Raw genomic sequence first — 18733 nt, forward strand, 5'->3', positions numbered from 1 at the left:
CTAATGCTTCATCAATGTTTTTGACAAGTTGCACATAATTGAAACATTTATTCGAAATATTCTTAAATTTTTAATCAGAGCAATGATTATGTCTGTTTTTCTGCCCAGAAATTATTTTCTTGTGGATTTCTGCATTATAAACATACTCTTAATAAAAATGCTCCAAAAACTATTTTGCAAAACATCGATAAAACAATGTCGTCAATGTTTCATACATTTATAGAGGTCATAAACATTAGTGACGTCTTTGTTTACATTTCAAAGAAAATATTTCCAAAAAACCCTGCAAGAACACCGATGAAACACCAGTGTGAATGTTTCATGTATTAAAAAACATAAAACAAACATTTTTTATGTCATTTTTCTGCATTTATCCAGCGGAAAATGTAATGTCTGTTTGGTGATTTCTGATTTTTTTTTTAATCATCTACAAAACTATATTTCTCCCGCGCATTTCCTCATAGTAAATAATAACTCATATTGCCTTGAATAATGTCCTTTAGTTCCACGATGAAAGATTGTTAAAAGCAGAGATTTTTCATTTATTCAAATTCATAAAAGAAACCATAAAATTTTATTAAACGAATTGAAATGATTTTTTATGCTAAAATTCTCGCGTTTTTCATCTTGATAAAATTCTTTTTTTTTCTCCGAAATTGCTGATTGAGTTGGCAATTAAACTACCTACAAGTATTCGTGGGGGCAATGGGGGGCAGGGAGACCTTACATTGTATTATAGGGCGCCGCAGTATTGGAGTATGCTTTTCCTACAGCCAGCTTTGTCAATGGATGCGTCTTCCCGTGTTGCTGCTGTTGCGACTTCTTCGACAGCGCCTTGGGCAGTAGGATGGCATTCCGGACCGTTGGTGGTGGCACTGGTGGCCTGGCGTACTCATCCGTACGGCAGTGGAGAGACTTTGTCATCTTGCTGTGATTAATGAGAAGGGGTTTTGTCGGATGTAGCCCCGGTGTGTGGAAGCTCTTCACCTCCAGCACGGATTTGGGGCGTTGCCTCGTGTGATTTGGCGGTGGTTTGGCACGCATCTTTGCCACTTCGTACTTATCCACGAGCCCCCGCACATTGGTATCCTCAGGTGTTGTTCCCTGATTCATCCTACTGGATTTATCTTGGACACCAATGTGAATGGCAATGGGGGATGATGGCAGAGATCGTCCCTTCTTTGCTGTCGCCACCTCATCGGCAGATGTGGCCTTCTTCTCGAAATTCATCTTCAAACTCTGCACCATACCCGACAGCCCCGAGCACTCTTCACCCTCCTTCAGCGTATGATACCTCGTGGGCTTCTTATCTGTTGTCTCATCCATTGAATGACGATACTTCAGGGTACGATTTGCGAGATTCCTCTGCTTTGCCGGCTCCTCGAGTTGTGACGACGTCGTCGTGCCCGCTGGGGCTGATGCTGACAGCTGAACCAGCTGAAATGAACATTTTCGCGCCAAAAATTCCTCACTTTGACTCCGTGCCTGCGGAATTGCCTTCTCCACCTCCTCTTCGGACTTATTCTCATCACTACAGATACGCTTCACGAAGGTTTTCTCCTCAATACGCTGCTTCGTGCGCTTCACCGTACCCGGATGCCAGGGAATTTCATCGCGATCATAGGGAAATATCCCACTTTGTCCCATCACAATTTGTGTGCCATCTGCAGCATTTGTTGCTGGTGCGTTCACGTGAATATCATACGAACCCCATGAGCTATTGCGCGACGGTAGTGTCCGCGTATCACCGGACCCCCATGAGGAATGCCTCGACGGTACATCCCGCCCATCTGCCATGACAACCGCCGAATCCACGCTACTCCATGAACTATTGCGCGAAACAATGTACTCGGGGTTTGTTGATAATTCCACAACAGTGGCGTGCGTTGGTGGGAAAGTTGTGTGACGTACCTGTTAGAAATGAACGTTTTTATTTGAATTTCAAATAAAATGGCAAAAAAGTGACCTGAGCGATCCTAGCGACAAAATTTAGAAGTTGATACAAAAGGAAGACATTTTTGTGTGGGGCAAAAAGTTAGTTTTTTGGGAGAAATATTTTCCTGAGTTCCATGGAAATATTTGAGATTTCCCATGAGAACTATCTTATAGGAAATTTTCCGGGCTACAACTTTGTCTCAGACGATTTTTCTCTATCTCAATGGGAAAATGCTTTTTCAGGCCATTTTTAAAACCCTTCCAAATTTGCCTGTTGCAAAAATCTGGGGTAAAATGGTTAATTGCGTTTTTTTGTACGCTTATCTTAATTTAATGCAATTATTTTAGCTAGGCACTATAATATCTATTGAAAATGAGAGATTTGTGTACCAAGTAAAGTTTTTTTTAATAAAAAAATACAAAAAATTAAAAAAAACGTTAAATTTAAGAAATTGCCTTTTTTATTTTTTTAGTTTATAAAAATTGGTAATATTGAATGATCAAACATCCCAAATTGTGTATATAATAGTTATACTAATTAGAGAAAATTTATTTTTCAAAAATTTAAAAAGTTATTTTGAAAAAAACACCAAATTCACCATTTTGCCCCAAGGGGTAATTTTTACTGTCAGTGTTCTACGGGAAAGCTCGGAAAATTTTTTCGGAAAATTCAGATTAGATTAATGTTTAGCAATAGTTACTCTGTCTAAAAATGCATTTGTATCAAAAAAATTACAGAGAATTTCGCCAAAAACTTAATTTATAGTTGAGAGGTCAGAGTAACTTTGAGGTACGAAAAATTTGTTTTTCAAATAAAAGCCAAAATATTGGATCAATTATTATGAAACTTTCTAGGCTTAGGCAGGGGTATGAAGTGCAACTATTGACAAAATTAGACAAATTAGCTCTCACTGCTTCTTGAGATATTAATTTTTATTTTTTTTTTGCAAATTAACCATTTTACCCCAGTTACCCCTAAGCTTTGAGGCGAAGAAAATTGGAATTTGACTGTGACCAAAATACTCACGCGCATTACTATTGGGAGAGCTGACCGACCCCATAGAAATCCTCGCAAATAAGCAAATTCTTTCGGTCAAATGAGATTTAATAGTCTCCTTGGTACTCCCTAAGAAGTCTTTTGTTCATTTTAGAACACAAAAATAAACTTTTCAATGGATTTTTTTAATGATTTTTTCAATAATTTTTTTGAGGTTAGAATCGTCAAGAAAGAGACAAAGAGTGACAATGGAAGAAAACTGGAAGAAATTTGACCGTTACACCAATTTTTGAATTCCCTCTTCTTACATTTTTGTTAATAACTTTTTTTCTGGTGGTCGGATTGACCTGAAATTTTTACACAATCTTCTCAGATAACCAAGAAACTTATTTCCAGAAGCTTGGTTCTAAACCTTTAATAGCTAAGCCGCAATTATTCAAAATATAGCTCTGGGGTCGGTCACCTACCCCTCACAGTATACGGAGGGTTAAAGAAATATTAATCGCAAGTAAGGAAAAACTATATAGAAAGAAATATAAATATTGGGCCTTATTCAGCGACCAAGAAACCCTTGAAATTCGCTTGAAATCTTGGAATTTCAGTACAAAATTCAAAGATTTCGAGGGTTTCTTGGTCGCTGAATTAGGCCCATTAAAGGCCTAACCAAGCAACAGCGTCAAAAGACGCTGTTCGTTGTTTTTTCTCACTTGCTCCTTGTCAAATTGTATTGCGCTGTCACTGTCAAACAAGAAACGCGGTTTCTATGTTTTATAACCGCCTTTCTTGTTTGACAGTGACAGCGCGATACAATTTGACAAGGAGCAAGTGAGAAAAAACAACGAACAGCGTCTTTTGACGCTGAAGTATGGTTAAGCTTTAATGGAATAATTTTAAGGTCCCAGATAGTGCAGAAGACGACAATTCCCACAAATAGCGGTAGTTAAGGATCGCTCAGGTAAAACGTAGATAATTTATAAAAATGGATGATTTTAGGACGATCGATTAAATAAAGGAAATTCAAGGGCAAAGAGAAAATCTAGAGAAGCCCAGAGACAGGCACTGGGTGAGATGAATAGTTAGCAAATGAAAACGAGAGAGAGAGAATAGTCCCTAATTAATTTTTCTGGAAATAAATTTGACTTTGGAAACTACAGTCCACTCCCATCAGCAATAGTTACCTGTTTGCGTTCTTCTCGATCGAAAACACGATCAAGTTGCGACGAGAAGGGATCCCCATCGCGCTTAGCTGCCATCTTTGTCACCTCAGGTGCATCACCCCTTGCTGGAGGAGCGTCATCCACGCGACACTTGGTGGTCTCAACTGGAAGATTTTGTCCATCTTGTGGACTATCACAAATTTCTGCAGCACATTCTGTGCCCTCTGTATTTACACTACTAATTTGATTAACACTACAGCTGCCCTCGTGCTTCCCCTCAGCATCCTTCTCCCCACCTTCTCCCGGATCCCATGTTTCCTTCTTCATCTGCATCACCTTCTCCGCCTCTGTGGCCGTTAGATGCAAACTCAGTGCCTTCTTCTCGCGCACCACCTTCATAATGCCCGAATTTGTTGACTCCAATTCACTCACAATGGACTTTACGGATGGCACAACGAGGGATTCCGTGAAAATTTGACTATTTGGATTGTGCTCCTGCAGATGAACCACCTGATTCTGCGACACACTATAGTTCTGCCCATTGCTGCACGGCAAACGGACATTTTTTGACATTGCCCCCGCATTTCCGGGCTTCTTCGCCACCTTCGGTGGTCCGAGATTTTCGAGACTCTGCGATTGGGGCTTTGCCAATGCCGCCCCCGTTGCCTCCGCATTATTCGGTGACCAACTCTTGGGGCGACTACCAATCTTCTTGAGATCCACCCCGGAAACTTGCAGCAAATTCCCACCCATCATGGCACCATTGAGTGCCTGAATGAGTGGCGTTGGCTCACTCCCCGGCAACAAACGAGCATCCTTCGTACTCTTAAGATTCGTCTCACTCTTACTCCGCTGCAATTTATCCTTATTCCTCATGGCATACAGCATCCCCTGGTACGTCTCAAGTTGTGCCATAAAATTCTTATTGGGCTTTATGCACGTCCTCTTCCCCCGTACATGCCCCAATGCCCGATCAAAGTCCCAATTGAAGGCCTTCATTGCGTACGCAATTACCACGGATGCTGACCTACTGACCCCCATTTTGCAGTGCACAAGCACCTTGGAGCCCTGCTTCTTTGCCTTGGAAATATACTTGAATGTATTATCCCAGTGCTTTAGGAGATCCGTCTTCTCGTCATCATACACACGGATGTTGCAGTAATCAAATAAGCCCGGGAAGAAATTATCAATCTCACGTGTCACATTTAAAATATGGCGCACGCTGCAAATAAATTTTAATTTAGACACACTCACAGATAACAAACAAACACACAAACCACCCCCTGTTAAAGAGAGATAGGTGTGCAAAATATCTCACCCATTGCGCTGCAATTCTTCGAGATTGCTGGCATTCCATTCGGAGCCTAAGTAGACGTGATCAAAGATCTCCGTTGGAGCATCCATTTGCCCCAAAATAACCAACATCTCTTGATCAATGAACGACTTGAATTCACCCAAATCCATATCAAGGTGCTCCTCGAGTCGTCCACGAATGTATTTGGATGTCACCTCATCCAGATCCACTGACATCATAATCTCCTTCAGAGCTGTCCGGATGACACGTTCAGTTTCCTCCCGTTCAGTTGGTCTTAATGCAAAAAAAAATCGAGCAAAATGGATGGAAATTAGCATTTTATAAATGCTTCAAAAGCTTCAAAAGTCTTAAAAATAAAAAGGCGACTGGATGGTTAAAACTTTAACTCTTTTAGATTATTGTATTAAGACGAAATTTATTTAAAAAAAAAAACAGTTTATAGAGCCGTTCTAGTATTACCCTTTAAGGACTAAAAGGAATCTGATGGGCCAACATAAAAAATATTTTCACTTTTCTAAATAATTTAGCTAAAATAAAACATTTTTAGCAGTCTGACTTTAAAAATTTTCGTTTTACATCGTTACCTGATCCTGTAAGTCCTTAGAAATGTCTTTTTACATTTGAAAACGTTCGTAGACTATTAAGACATATTAAGTCCGACTTAAGTTTCTTAACTAGACTTAAGCTTTTTAAGCTAAGCCTAAGTTTTAAAAGCTAGGTCTAAGTTTTTAAACTTGGCTTAAGTTTTCCTAATTCTCACTCTAGATTTGAAATCGAGTTCTCACTTTCTGAACCTAAACCTAAGTTTTAAAAGCTAGGTTAAGATTTAAAAGCTAGACCTAAGTTTTCCTAAACCACACTCTAGATTTTTAAACTAGTCTTAAATTGTTTAAGATAGGCCTAAGTTTTAAAAGCTAGGTTATGATTTAAAAGCTTTAAAAGAATTAAAAGATTTAAACCACACTCTAGATTTTTAAACTAGTCCTATGTTGTTAAAGCTAGGCCTAAGTTGTTAATCCAGTCTTAAGTTTTCCTAATTCACACTCTAGATTTTTAAGCTAGTCCTAACTTTTTAGAGCTAAGCCTAAGTTCTTTTTTATGTTACTGTTAAGTTATCCTAAGACCAGAACGTTTTTAAGCTAGGTCTAAGCTTTTAAATTGACTGTCTTTGATAAAAAAAAACTACATCAACTTTAAACAGTCGCTAAATTCTTCAATCAATAAGCTTTTTAATCTATCCTGAAGTTCTTATTCAACATTGGCTCATTTTTTTTAGGCCAAACCTCAGTTTTTAGGCTAGATCTAAGTTTTTAAGGTTAGGCGTAATGTGTTTATTCCAGGCTTAAGTTATCCTAGGCTTTAAATTTTTAATCAGACATAGGTTTTTTTAAAGTCAAGCTTTGAAGCTTTTAAGATTAGAAAAATCAGGACTGAAAACTTTTCTAAATTGGCTTAAACTAGGCCTACATATTTATGTTTCTTATGATCGTCAAAGGATATCAAAATCGGTTAAATGTATTCAGTTGCAACTAAAAGTCTGATCTAACCTTAATGCTTTAAAAATTAGCTTTTAAAAAATTAAAGCTTGACTTAGGAAACAGACTTAGCCGAGCAAAATAGAGAAAATTATTTAGTTTAGAAAACAAGATATGAAACAAAAAAGTCTTATTGGTCTTTAACACGTTAATGATCTTATACCAACATCTAAAATTTACCTCAGAATAATATTCAAGTTAGATCCCAATTTGACCAATAACTAACCTCTGTCAAACAAGCTCCAAATTACTGAACAATTTCTTATTGGAAATCCCATCTTTTAAAGGAAGGCCATCATCACATTTTCAACTAAGAGTTCCTTCCTCATAATTCCACATTCTGCATTACTCATCTCTAATTAAATAACCTCCCAAAAACCAAATTACGATCTTTCATGCAGAGACTTTGTTCAAATTCACTGTTCAGTCATTTCTACGAAGAAAAAAATTATATTTCCTGCGGACTCACAGACGGAATGTTAAATTCATGATGGATTTGAATTTCAAAGCATTAAAAAAAATTATAAAGATTAACATTGGAGCTTATTCTGGCAAAAATATTTTCTTTTCTTTTCTTACAATTCGTGAGTTATAAGGTTTTTTGGCATTCTCACAAAAAAAACTTATAAATTTGTAAGATCTAAAAAGTTTCACAGTTCAACTTTTAGAACACGTCTCGAGAAACATTTTTGCTATAATAGAAAAGAAAAGGTTTTGGTATTCCGGCCGAATTTTTTCTTATAACTTGTAAGAAAATCTTACAAAATCATATGATTTATAAGGACCTGTCGAGGTGCTTTTTCAATCTTTTTGTGAATTTTGTGACCGCTAAAGCATGATTCATCGTCATAATAGGCAGCAATTAACTACTTTGACGGATATTTTACATGAATCTGAGTGTTTGGAATTGTTTTTTAACAAAAAATATTGTGAAATATGTGGAAAAACTCTGACCATTTTTTTGGGAATTTTGCAAACGAATGTCAATACTTTCCAGAGACTTGGCCTTGAGGAAGATGATTAGAATTATGCATTCACACAGGCACTGCATTAAAAGATACTTCTGTAGTGTTGAAAAAAGGCAAAAGTTAGGGTATGGGAAGACGTTTTATTTAAGAATATTCTGGATTACAATTAAACTGTTTATGGCCATTTTTTAGAGCTGGTCCCACCAATTTCTATTTTTTCACAAATGCTTCCAGCATCCCCGGATCGGATTCTGCTTATTAAATAAACATTTCATGCTGCCTGGGGGTTGTCTGGGTATCTCTTCCCGGAATCCGTAGATGTCACAGATGTCCAAATGTTCCGGATGATTCATTTTTTTTCCAGTCTAGATAAAAAAAAATTTAAGAAAAAACTCTTAATTCATCATGGAAAATGCAAAAATACTTTAAAAGGGTTAAATTTTTACCAAAAATCGAATAATCCATTGTGTTTTGTTGATAAATTCACTTAACTTTAACCTCATTTTCTTTATTGACATTAACTTTTTTCACTTCGTCTATCTTCGGTTTCACTTCGTTTGATAAAACTTAAATTTTAACAGCGACATCTGTTTTCGTGTACTAATTTCGGAGGTTTGTGTATGTGTTACTATAAAAGAATGAAAAAGAAATTTTTGTGGGAATGCCAAATCTTACAAAATCCCTTGTAAGACGAAATAGATAGAAAAGAAAATATTTTTGCCAGAATAAGCTCCATTAATTCAAGTTTTCATACTCAAATGAACTTGTGCGTTAAGATTATATTTTTTTTCTATTCTTATAAAATATTAATAAATTATTTCTTTATAGATTCGTTCTTTTTTGCGTTTTTCGCCATCTTTCTGTGAAATTCCTTCATGGATTTAAAGAGTTTTTTATTTACCTAATATTTAATTTTCATATCTCTTCAAAATTGATTTGTGTAAAAAAAAAATATTGCGAAAAAATGATTGCTTTACAGTGAGAACAAATAAGAAAGGTAATGATAAAACAATTTTGAGCAAAAATCACATTTTACACCGTGTTTGTTGTACTTCTGTTTATTCATTTGATTACTCCGCTTCACTTGAAAGCTCATACGACACACAACTCTATCATTTTAAGCGATAAGCGGTGCATTTATAACTAAAAGAAAAATTCCGCGTCTTTTAACCCTTTGATGACAAATTGTTAAGTAAATAATTTTTAATAAAAATAAATCTGAATAGGAGTTTAGTCACCAATACGTGGGAAAATTAATCATTCGAGGGTTCAATCGAGACACAATTAATCAGAGAATAAAGACGAAATAAATTCTGAAAACCCTCATTGCTCTTCTTTATGCATAAAATATATTTTTTATTAAAATAAAAATCTCACAAAAGTCACTCAGATTGATTAATTTGGTTGTCATAGGGTTAACAGCACATATATAGTATATATTTCACACGGAATAATAAATATTTGTGCACGCCAAACAGATATTTTGCATATATTTATTCCATCGCTCAATCATCAACATCAAGCGATCCCCATGTGATCATCAATTGCGGAAATGTGAAAGACAGAGCGATTATTGTTTTCTTTTTTAGTTTGCCCATCATTCATTTCTCTCTCTTTCTGTGTCATCTTCTGCGAATTTTCACATAAATTCCCTCCATATGATTAAAATGCGCAATATGTCGATGGCGAGAAAGAGAGACAGGGACGCTCAACAGAAACATTGTTGTATAATAATTTCATATTAAATTGCATCGAACACGTCGCTGAGCTTTTTGCATGAGGGGGGCAAAATTATATAGTCACACAGAGGGAGAAATATATAGATATAAATGTACATAATACTCACTTATTCCTTATCGTATCCGGCGATGGTGGACGTCTACTCTCGAGTGAATCCATCGCATGCCATTCATTGAGACACGAACGATCTGACTCAATATTCTCCTCATAGTACGATACCCATTCGTGTGATGGGCCACCAGCAAAATAATTATTTTCTCTAGCCTTGGAAGATACTTTGTGCAATGTCTGAAGTGCAGACCTTGAAGGAGGAAGAGAAAAAAGATTTTTGCAAAAATTATTCACTATCAATCATTAACTCCAATAGAGTTCAATACACATCAATGATAAACTCTGTGGTATTATTTTGCTGTGTCCTTCTCTCTATTTTGTAGGGTTATTCATGAGAAATGCAAAAACTTTTGATACAAAAACAAGATTCCTAAAACAATTTAATGTGATTAAAAGCCTTATGAAATTAATGATATTGGGTTATATGCTGCAATAAAGAAATTTTTGAAATTTCAAGAATTTCTTGGTCCCAGAATACGGCTCATTATTTCAGAATATTGTAAGATCTTAATTCTTTTTAATAAACATTGTAGCACCCGACTCACTATCCAGCGAATATTAACCTAGCTCATAGAGTGAGTACCCTTAGATTGGCGGTAACTGTAACGGCTGCCCTTCCCTCGGCAACGGCTTCTGCCTCCAGGTTACAACCCTCAAATAGGCGAGAGAATATAAGAATCCACAAGAGAATATAGGAGAGCACTGAGAGAGTAATTACATGGGAGAGTAGCAAAGAGTGCTGATGAGTGTAGAGAGAGTTAGACAGAGCTCAGCCTTGTGCGGGTATGGCTGTGCGTGTGAAGTACTCTGTAGTTTAGTTTCGAGGACGAGGGGGAGCTTACTGGAGGAGTCGACCAAAGCCCCCTTGTGGTGCCCCCCTATTCAGGGCGCCACAACATTAACAAAAAAAAAAACATTTTTTAAGCAAATTAAGGACAAAGTTTGAGATTTTAACTATCGAATCCTTCGATATTAATCGTTAAAATTATTATCGATTTAAGGATATCCAACTCACTCCACAAAAATTTAAGGATTTTTATGAAATATTTTTGATTCAAAGATTGATTCTGATAAAAATCTTTTCTTTTCTTATCTAACAACATAAAATTTGTTGTAAGTTTTTGACAGTTAATGTTTTTAAATCGTTCTATTGTCGTTCTGGAGAAGAAAAAAAATACTTTTCTGTTCTAGGAAATAGTCAGAAAGATCTTTCAAAAAGTCTGGAAAATAAAATTCCTTTAACAACACCATTAAAGAAAGAAATAAAATGTCAATATTGAGATCGATTCTGATAAAAATCTTTTCTTTTCTAACAACTTAAAAGTTTGTTGTAAGATTTTGACAGATTTAACAGTTTTTGAATCGTTCTGTTGCCGTTCAATAAAAGAAAAACAAAGAATTAGTTGTCCCAGAAAACAGCCAGACAGAACTTTAAAGAGACCTAGAAAAGTAATTTTCTTTCAGAAAGCCGTTTAAAAAAAAAGTAATAAAATGTCAAAATCTTATAAAAGATTCTTCCTAGAATACCAAAAATATTTTTAACAGACAAATTGTAAGAAAATAAAAGAAAAGATTTTTATCAGAATCTACCCCTCAATTTTGAATAAAAATATGAATAAAATCTTCTGAAAGTTTAATTTATAAATATCAATTTTGAGTTTTTAACAATTTATTCTTACAGAGCTTCCATCTATTAACTTATATTCCATTACTTGTGTCTCTTGTACATTTTTATGTTGATTTCTTTCTTTTTTTCAAATCAATTTTGTGGTACCCCCGCTGGCCCCAGGGGTGGGTTTAGTTAATTAAAACACTTATTTGCTCAGATAATTCACTCTCTTCTTTATTCCGCACTCTTCACATAACCCTTCACCTGACACATCTATCTATCTCCCTCACTCCCAACACCCAGATCACCACATCTCCCTTTTCCTTTCAAAGCCTAGACCTCACGTTGTTCTGAAGTCCTCACAGTACTCGTGATGTAGCCCTCAGGAGTATCTGGTGACTCTGCGGTGCAGGGAATCTTTTGTATTTTGGTCGAAATTGTTTGTTACATCCTATTGGGTAGTCCACCACTAGCCAGAAGCTTTTGCTGAGCAGAGACCGTGAACAGCTTCCGGTTTCTCTCGTGTACATCAGTTTCCTCGTCATTTCCTTTTTGATCTTCCACATCCTCCCCCTTCTTTTCTCGAAAATTGTTCCGCTTGTGGCACTCCGAAGAGTTCAGCTGGAGCTCGACATCATGTATCTTTGGAAATGCGCTGTTGACCAGGATATCGTGCTCCTTGCAGAACTCCATGAAGTACACATAAAGCCCTCTCCATTCCGACAATTTCCGCGAGAAATCGTTGGAAGGATCCTTGATGCCGCGAGTTTGCTGCGTTACCTTATTCGCGTGGCAAGAATACTGGCTCCTGGAGGACTCTCCATCATTCGTCAATTCCGCAGATTTCCGGGAACTTGGAAGTCCAATTTCCAACAACCCCAGACTGATGGCGGATGATCGCCCCATTAGCGAATGTGTTCCATTTTCCACAATATAAAATTCTGCAACTGTTTTATATTGATCTCCGTTGTCTTCAACAACCATCATAGCCTCGAACACACCCATAATTTGCAAGCATGTCTTCTGTCCATAAGCCCTCAGCTGTTTCTTACAGGTCGTGGAGAAATTCGTTAGCTCAATCCCCTTCTCCTTCATTTTGGCCCAAGTGCCCTCATCAATCACATTATTTGTAGATCCAGAGTCAATGAGCATTTCTGTCGGTACACCACCAATCTCACAGCGAATGTATTCATCTCCAATTCCAATGCTGCATACATCACTTGAATCTGAGCCACTTGAATCTGAGCCACTTGAATCTGACTCACTTGAATCTGACTCACTTGAATCTAACTCACTTGAGTCATCCTCAGAGTCGTCCTCCTTCAGAGACCCTTTGCCTTCAACCTTCCGGCGTTTGGTGCTTTTGTAATCTTCATCTGATGAGGTTTGATCTCCTCGGCTCCTTTTCAATGACTTGCACTCAGACGCAAAATGGTTTTTCTTGTTGCATCTGTGACACTCCTTCTCATACGCAGGGCAATTTTGGATCTTGGAGAAATCATGTTCTTTCCCACATCGGAAGCACTTACGTGATTTTGCCTTTGTTCCTCTGATTTCATTAATTTCATCGTCCTGTATATCAGTCTCACACTCAGTGGTGGTCATCTGTTTCACTTGGTTCCGAATAGCTTGGAAAGAATTAACAGTTCTTTCCAGAGATTCCAGCGTAAGGTTTTCCAGAGCAAGCAACTTCTCGCGCAGGTCATCGGGAGCTGCTAATAGGACCTTGTCAATTATGCTTGTCGCGCGACTTTCTTGTTCGGTTCGACCAAAACTACACTTCGATGCTTGCTGCTTTATTCGAACCATAAATTTCTCGATTGGTTCATCTTCTTCCAGGTCCATTTTGCAGAAAATAAGACGCTCATGAGACTCATGTCTCTTTGGGGCAAAATATTGATCCAGTTTTTGTATTGCCACCTCAAATGGATCGATATTGCTCCCTTCTTCTTCTGAGACATCTGCCCCTTGGATACCGTAGAAGATTTTCTGCAGTTTCATGCCTCCAATACCCAACAAATGACTCTTGAGCTTCGTCTTGTTTGTTTCTCCAAGAACCACAATTACGTGCTGAAAGGCCCTCTTCCATTCTATCCAATTTCGTCTGGCCTCAGAGCCATTGCCAGGATCAAATGGTGGCAAGTTCCACAGTTTTTCCATCAACTCTGAAATAATTTCTTCAATTTATGGAAATTCATCTCACTTTGTATCTTTGATTTATTACCTCAATTTAGGTCTCTCTCGCCTAATTACTCTCCGACTATTACTAGATCAGACTCTGTATTATCTCAAGTCTGTTCTGAAAAAGAAGAAATTTCTTCATTATTCTTCTTATACAATATTCTCAGACAATAAAATATTTATTAACATTTTTTTTCTATTTTTATTTTTTTTTTTTGGTAAACTGTCTCTTTGCAGCTTCCCAATCAATTATAACCCACCGGTTCGTGGTTATATGTACTAATTTCTCCTCCTTTGAGGGCACAATATCTTGATATGTTTCCATAACTTTATTTAACTTCCGGATTTGCTTCTCCGAGCATATCCCTTTGTTTACTAGAGCCTTTGCTCTATTTCTTACTCTTTACCATTCACATTGATGGAAAGGGCATTCCGGAAGAGCATTTTCTCTCTTTTTGGAGAATTTTCCCATCTCAGGATAGCTCTATTAGTCATAGAGTCACACCTGGAACCCATTTCCGTGGCTTTTCTAGCCCACACTGCTCAATTTCCATGAAAATTTGAAAATTTCAGCACGTGTGTTTTATAACATAACCTCACTTAATGTCATTGCACATTTGCACGCATTTTTCTTTAAATTACTTACATTTCTTGACGCACTTTTGACTCGTCGCCAATTTGTGGTACCCCCGCTGGCCCCAGGGGTGGGTTTAGTTAATTAAAACACTTATTTGCTCAGATAATTCACTCTCTTCTTTATTCCGCACTCTTCACATAACCCTTCACCTGACACATCTATCTATCTCCCTCACTCCCAACACCCAGATCACCACAAATTTCATACCATTTTATTCGCTGACTTATTCAAAATCTCCACGATTAGTGCTAAAACAAATAAATCTATATCACATTTTCCACAATTATCTCATTTTGTCTGCATGTTGCAATTCTTGGCAATAGCCCTGTTGCTTTTTTTTTGCGTACAACATTGCAAAAACCAAAACACTTTTTTTTTATCCCATTTCCCAGTCACATTTTTTCCAATCATTTTCATGAATTTCGGAAGGTCATCACAGTGATTAATTACGCGCGCCTTTCTTCAAGCATGGCGCTGAGAAACAATTTATTGCAAAATCCATCTTGCATGCAAGACTTAGCTTGACTTTTTTTTTATCCTTTAGTGCTTTACGCGTATTTCTCCATTTTGGGTTGTAATTGAAAATAATATTGTGTATTCCGCCGTAATTGGCGGGGTTTTTGTGACAAAAAAAATTGTAGTTGAACCATTTGCGCGCAAAGAAAATGTGGAACAATATATCCGGGAGATGTTGTCTGGGGCTGTATGTTGTTTTGTACCCAACCACACACACCTCATCTTCCAGCAATTGAGCACCATCAATTCTGGGTCAATTCTCATGGAGCCTACAAAAAACTCGTTTGTACCTGCAGATAAACACACTTCTCATATCAGTGACAAGATAGAGTGAGAAAGCACAAGGTGCAAGACTTATTTGACTTGCTAATAGTTGCTTCTAATCACTCTGGAATACTTTCTTCTTTCTGCACCATTCAAGATATTAAACACATCGCGATACATGGAGGTGTTGCAGGTTATACATTTTGAACTGAAAGTGCACACACTCGGTAATTTGTATTAAAAATTATGTCAGTAATACTCTTCATAATATTCTTCGTTCTTTTTTATTACAAAAAATTCAATATGAAATGAAAACAGGAAATTTGTCTCTTAAATACACAGCTGCGAAGGAAATTGCACTAAATACTTTTACCATGTTCTACCTTATCATGGCGCACCCAATAAGGAGAGACGCCAAGCCCCATGCCATCAATTTATTCGTTAATTTCATACATTATAGCCTATCCGTCTTTTTGTACCAATAATTACAAAATACACTCCACGCACACATTGCGCGGAGAAAATACCCAAGAATCATCATCGCAACGAAGAAATTCTTCCGAAGCATGCACCTTTTTATTCATTCTTTTTTTCTTCTTCATCTCCCCAATTATCCACACTCACAATTTTTCCTCCTCCCGTGACTCATTCGCATTATATTTCACACAAAAATTGTCCGCAACAAAATTCTTTCTTTCTGTGTCGACAAAAAAAAAGTAAATTACACTTAAATATCTCATCAAAACATACCATTTTGTTAAAATGACTTTTTGGGCATCTCTTACATTGAATTTCTCCATTATTCCGTTTCAGCTGTATTCTTGGTTGTATTTTCATAACTAACAACGTTTTTATTTCCCCGCTATGTATTTCCATGTAGAGTAATGCAAAATTTAAGCAAAATAAGCAACATTTTCATCGTGTACAGATACGATAACAGGGGTGTAGTTAGGGAAAAATATTTCTATAAGCACAAAAATTCCACAAAAAAAGGAAATGAGATTGAATAAACGTTAAACGTTAAAGTAGATAAAGGAAAAATTCGGGAAAATCAACGAACTTTGACAAGAACTTTAAAAATTCGAAAAAATGTTAAACGATAGTAAAGTCAATCAATAGAAAAAATCCGTATTAACGAAAGAAAAGAAAGATAACTTCAAAAGAACGAAAAGAAACGTCAAATGCTTGAACGGAAACTTAAAACGTTAAAATAATAAAGGCACAAGTTAGAATTGCCAAAAAAAAAGTCAGTTAAAGTACTACAATGAAAGAAAATCAAAGAAAAAAGAGAATTCCCCTACATGAAAATCCGCATGATCAGAGAAAATTGGACGTTTAACGATTCCCAAACAAAGACACAATTGACCACTGAGGAAGACGCACAGTAGCGTCGAAAGCTCTGGCCCTTAAAATTGAAAGGATGCGTTTGGGTTGACCTACCATCCCTTGGCTGACGCAATCGGAAGGATTAATCCTACAACACCAAAAACGTTTAATTCCGTCAACTTAGAAGTAAACATCAATCGTTTGGAAATAAAAGTCAAACTTTAGAATAATAAAGGTAAATGTTAGAAGGAAACATTAAACGTTAGAAAAGAAACGTCAAACTTTAATTAAAATAACGTGAAATGTCAGAAAACATTGTACGTCAAACGTTAGAAAAGATTCATTAAACGTTAAAAAAGAAATAATTAACGTTAAAAGAAAAACGTCAAACATTAGAACGAAATTAACACGATAGAAAGAGAACGTTAAATATTCCAACAGAAATGTCAAACTTGTGAAATGAAATGACAAATTTTAGAATAAATGTCATCAATACACGGAAAAAAATAAATAGCCAAGGTAGACATAAAAAATATTTCTCCCAGCTATTTGGCGTTAGAATATAACAATGTCCAGGGTAGAAATGAATTATGTCTCTCCCAGGCATTTGAAATTTCTAGCTCAGAAATTTTAAAGAAAAATCAAAACATTCAAAAATTAGGTTATGTGATGGTGTTGTTGACTTTCTCTGAAGAAGTGCAATTTTCCTGTGGACCCATTTACAGTAACATCTCATGATTTGTCGGAAAATCTCACAGTTTTCCCTGTGATTTATGAAAATGACCATTTTATGTGTGTATTGGAAAAAAAATGACTAAATTTGTGAGGCAGTTACAATTCTTTTGTAGCTGAGACTGGAGCTATAACTGGCTCGAGTACAAATTATGCGTGGCAGAGACATATAAGAATTTCTGACTTGGATATATGTCAATTTCTGTACCGTACAACTTTTTTTTTTCCGTGTATAATTAGGTCATCTAAATCTTCATAAAATTCGATTTCTAATTCCTTTTTTAATCGAATTTTAATTCAAATTATTTTTCCTAAATAAAATGAACTTTATAGTAAAAAAAAATGTTTTTTTTAAACACCCCCTTTTGAACAGATCTCTTACTACGCCCCTGTACGATAAAGAATCAAGAATATCCAATGCAGCATGCCAAATCCTTTCTTTCTCAATCTCCCCCCACGAAGGAACTCTTGAGCAGCTCCCAAACAGTGCGAGCTCGTAACTCAACGAATGAATAAGATCTTACTAATTGCATCAATTTAACAGTATGTAATTACTTTAAAGACTTCTTTTTTTAACTCATTTAAATATCACTGCCTTTTATGTTCCCTATCTCTCAAGCATTAGGAATTCCTCCGCATAAGTTATAAAAAAAAGATCTCTTCTCAATCTCACCATACACATGCCTTTTATTTATGTGCGCAGACATCAAATGAGGGGAGATAAAGAGCTAATAGAAGCAGTAATTTGCAAAGTCTGCATCTTTCCACCCAAAAGGCCTTTTCACATTTTAAGCTATTATGTTGTGTATTGCTGATAAGTACAAAATTTATGCCACATTTCACTGCATGTGTCCAAAAATAGTCAATACCATGCAATTTAGCATAATTGATGAGACTATTAATTAAAAAATCATTCAGAGTTTAATTTTTTTTTTATTATTTTTGAATGTAAAAATTTCCTCTATAGAAAGCTCTAATTAGTAATTATGATTGTTATCTTAAAGCTCTTAAAGTTATTTAAGTCTGTTGATGATTTAAGTTACATACCTACCCTACATTTTTGTTGATAAAATCAAAAATTAGTCTTATTCAATTTGATTGATGGATTATGAAGAATTTACATAAAAAAAATTACGTTTGGTGTTGAAAAGTTCTCAAAAAGCTTCTTGTGCAACATATTATAAATCTAATTTTTATAAGAAATTGATTTATCTTTCCTAATTCTTTGATAGATTCCCAATTTTTTCAACTAACTATTTATCTAACAATTTTTACAGATAAAATGAATAAATTTTATTACGCCGTATATATAAGTTTTGATCGATTCTTCGAAGGCTTTTGACTGCGAATGATTCTGAAGAATTTTTTTAATATGTAGAGAGAAAGCTATCGTGCTATGGAGGAACATATTAAAACTACTTATAATGCAGCTGAAAAGTTTAAATTGAAATTCAAAATTCGAAATGATTCTCATATATGAAAAGAATTTCATCCACAATCACGATTTCGTAGAATTCATGCCATCTCCTCCACGCAAAAGCCATTATCTTGTCTGACTTCCTAAAAATGCCTCAGAAACTGCTCACAACCATGTGCGAGCATTGAAAGAAGATCTCACGTAGCGATGTGGTCAATTCGGTAAGATTGGATATCTTCTTCATTTCGCCAAATTAGGAAAAGATCTTCCCGGTACTCTTTCACGGAGAAAAT

The 18733-nt window shown here is 36.1% G+C and overlaps 2 protein-coding genes and 1 long non-coding RNA gene across 5 annotated transcripts in view; all 3 read right to left on the reverse strand.

Annotated features, from left to right (window-relative positions):
- Nucleotides 1-359: 359 nt before the first annotated feature.
- Nucleotides 360-18733, reverse strand: part of LOC129790126 (protein phosphatase Slingshot) — a 61271-nt gene continuing 42897 nt past the window's right edge. For both annotated transcript variants that reach the window (XM_055827404.1, XM_055827403.1), the window contains exons 6-9: nucleotides 9754-9948; nucleotides 5408-5677; nucleotides 4111-5311; nucleotides 360-1911 (exon numbers count right to left, since the gene is read on the reverse strand). In XM_055827404.1, the coding sequence (XP_055683379.1) occupies nucleotides 724-1911; nucleotides 4111-5311; nucleotides 5408-5677; nucleotides 9754-9948 (2854 nt within the window). In that variant the 3' untranslated portion in view covers nucleotides 360-723. The remainder of the gene's footprint in view (nucleotides 1912-4110; nucleotides 5312-5407; nucleotides 5678-9753; nucleotides 9949-18733) is intronic.
- LOC129790437 (uncharacterized) lies at nucleotides 8028-8745 on the reverse strand. Its single transcript, XR_008750562.1, has 2 exons — nucleotides 8354-8745; nucleotides 8028-8272 (listed from the first exon to the last, which is right to left on the reverse strand). It is a non-coding gene; the product is annotated as an uncharacterized LOC129790437 (long non-coding RNA).
- Nucleotides 11543-14357, reverse strand: LOC129790221 (uncharacterized). 2 transcript variants are annotated; one of them, XM_055827615.1, is made up of 3 exons: nucleotides 14195-14357; nucleotides 13592-13666; nucleotides 11543-13532 (listed from the first exon to the last, which is right to left on the reverse strand). In XM_055827615.1, exon 3 carries the CDS (start codon nucleotides 13525-13527, stop codon nucleotides 11812-11814), a length of 1716 nt encoding a protein of 571 aa, XP_055683590.1. In that variant the 5' UTR covers nucleotides 13528-13532; nucleotides 13592-13666; nucleotides 14195-14357; the 3' UTR covers nucleotides 11543-11811. The 2 variants fall into 2 exon arrangements, with proteins under 2 accessions (XP_055683590.1, XP_055683589.1); XM_055827614.1 differs by having other exon boundaries at nucleotides 11543-13666.

Source organism: Lutzomyia longipalpis, chromosome 2 (genome assembly GCF_024334085.1).
Source record: "Lutzomyia longipalpis isolate SR_M1_2022 chromosome 2, ASM2433408v1".
NCBI lineage: Eukaryota > Metazoa > Arthropoda > Insecta > Diptera > Psychodidae > Lutzomyia > Lutzomyia longipalpis.

Coding starts and splice junctions, on each gene's coding strand:
- LOC129790221 (XM_055827615.1), bottom strand. CDS start 13,527: ATGGAAAAACTGTGGAACTTGCCACCATTTGATCCTGGCAATGGCTCT.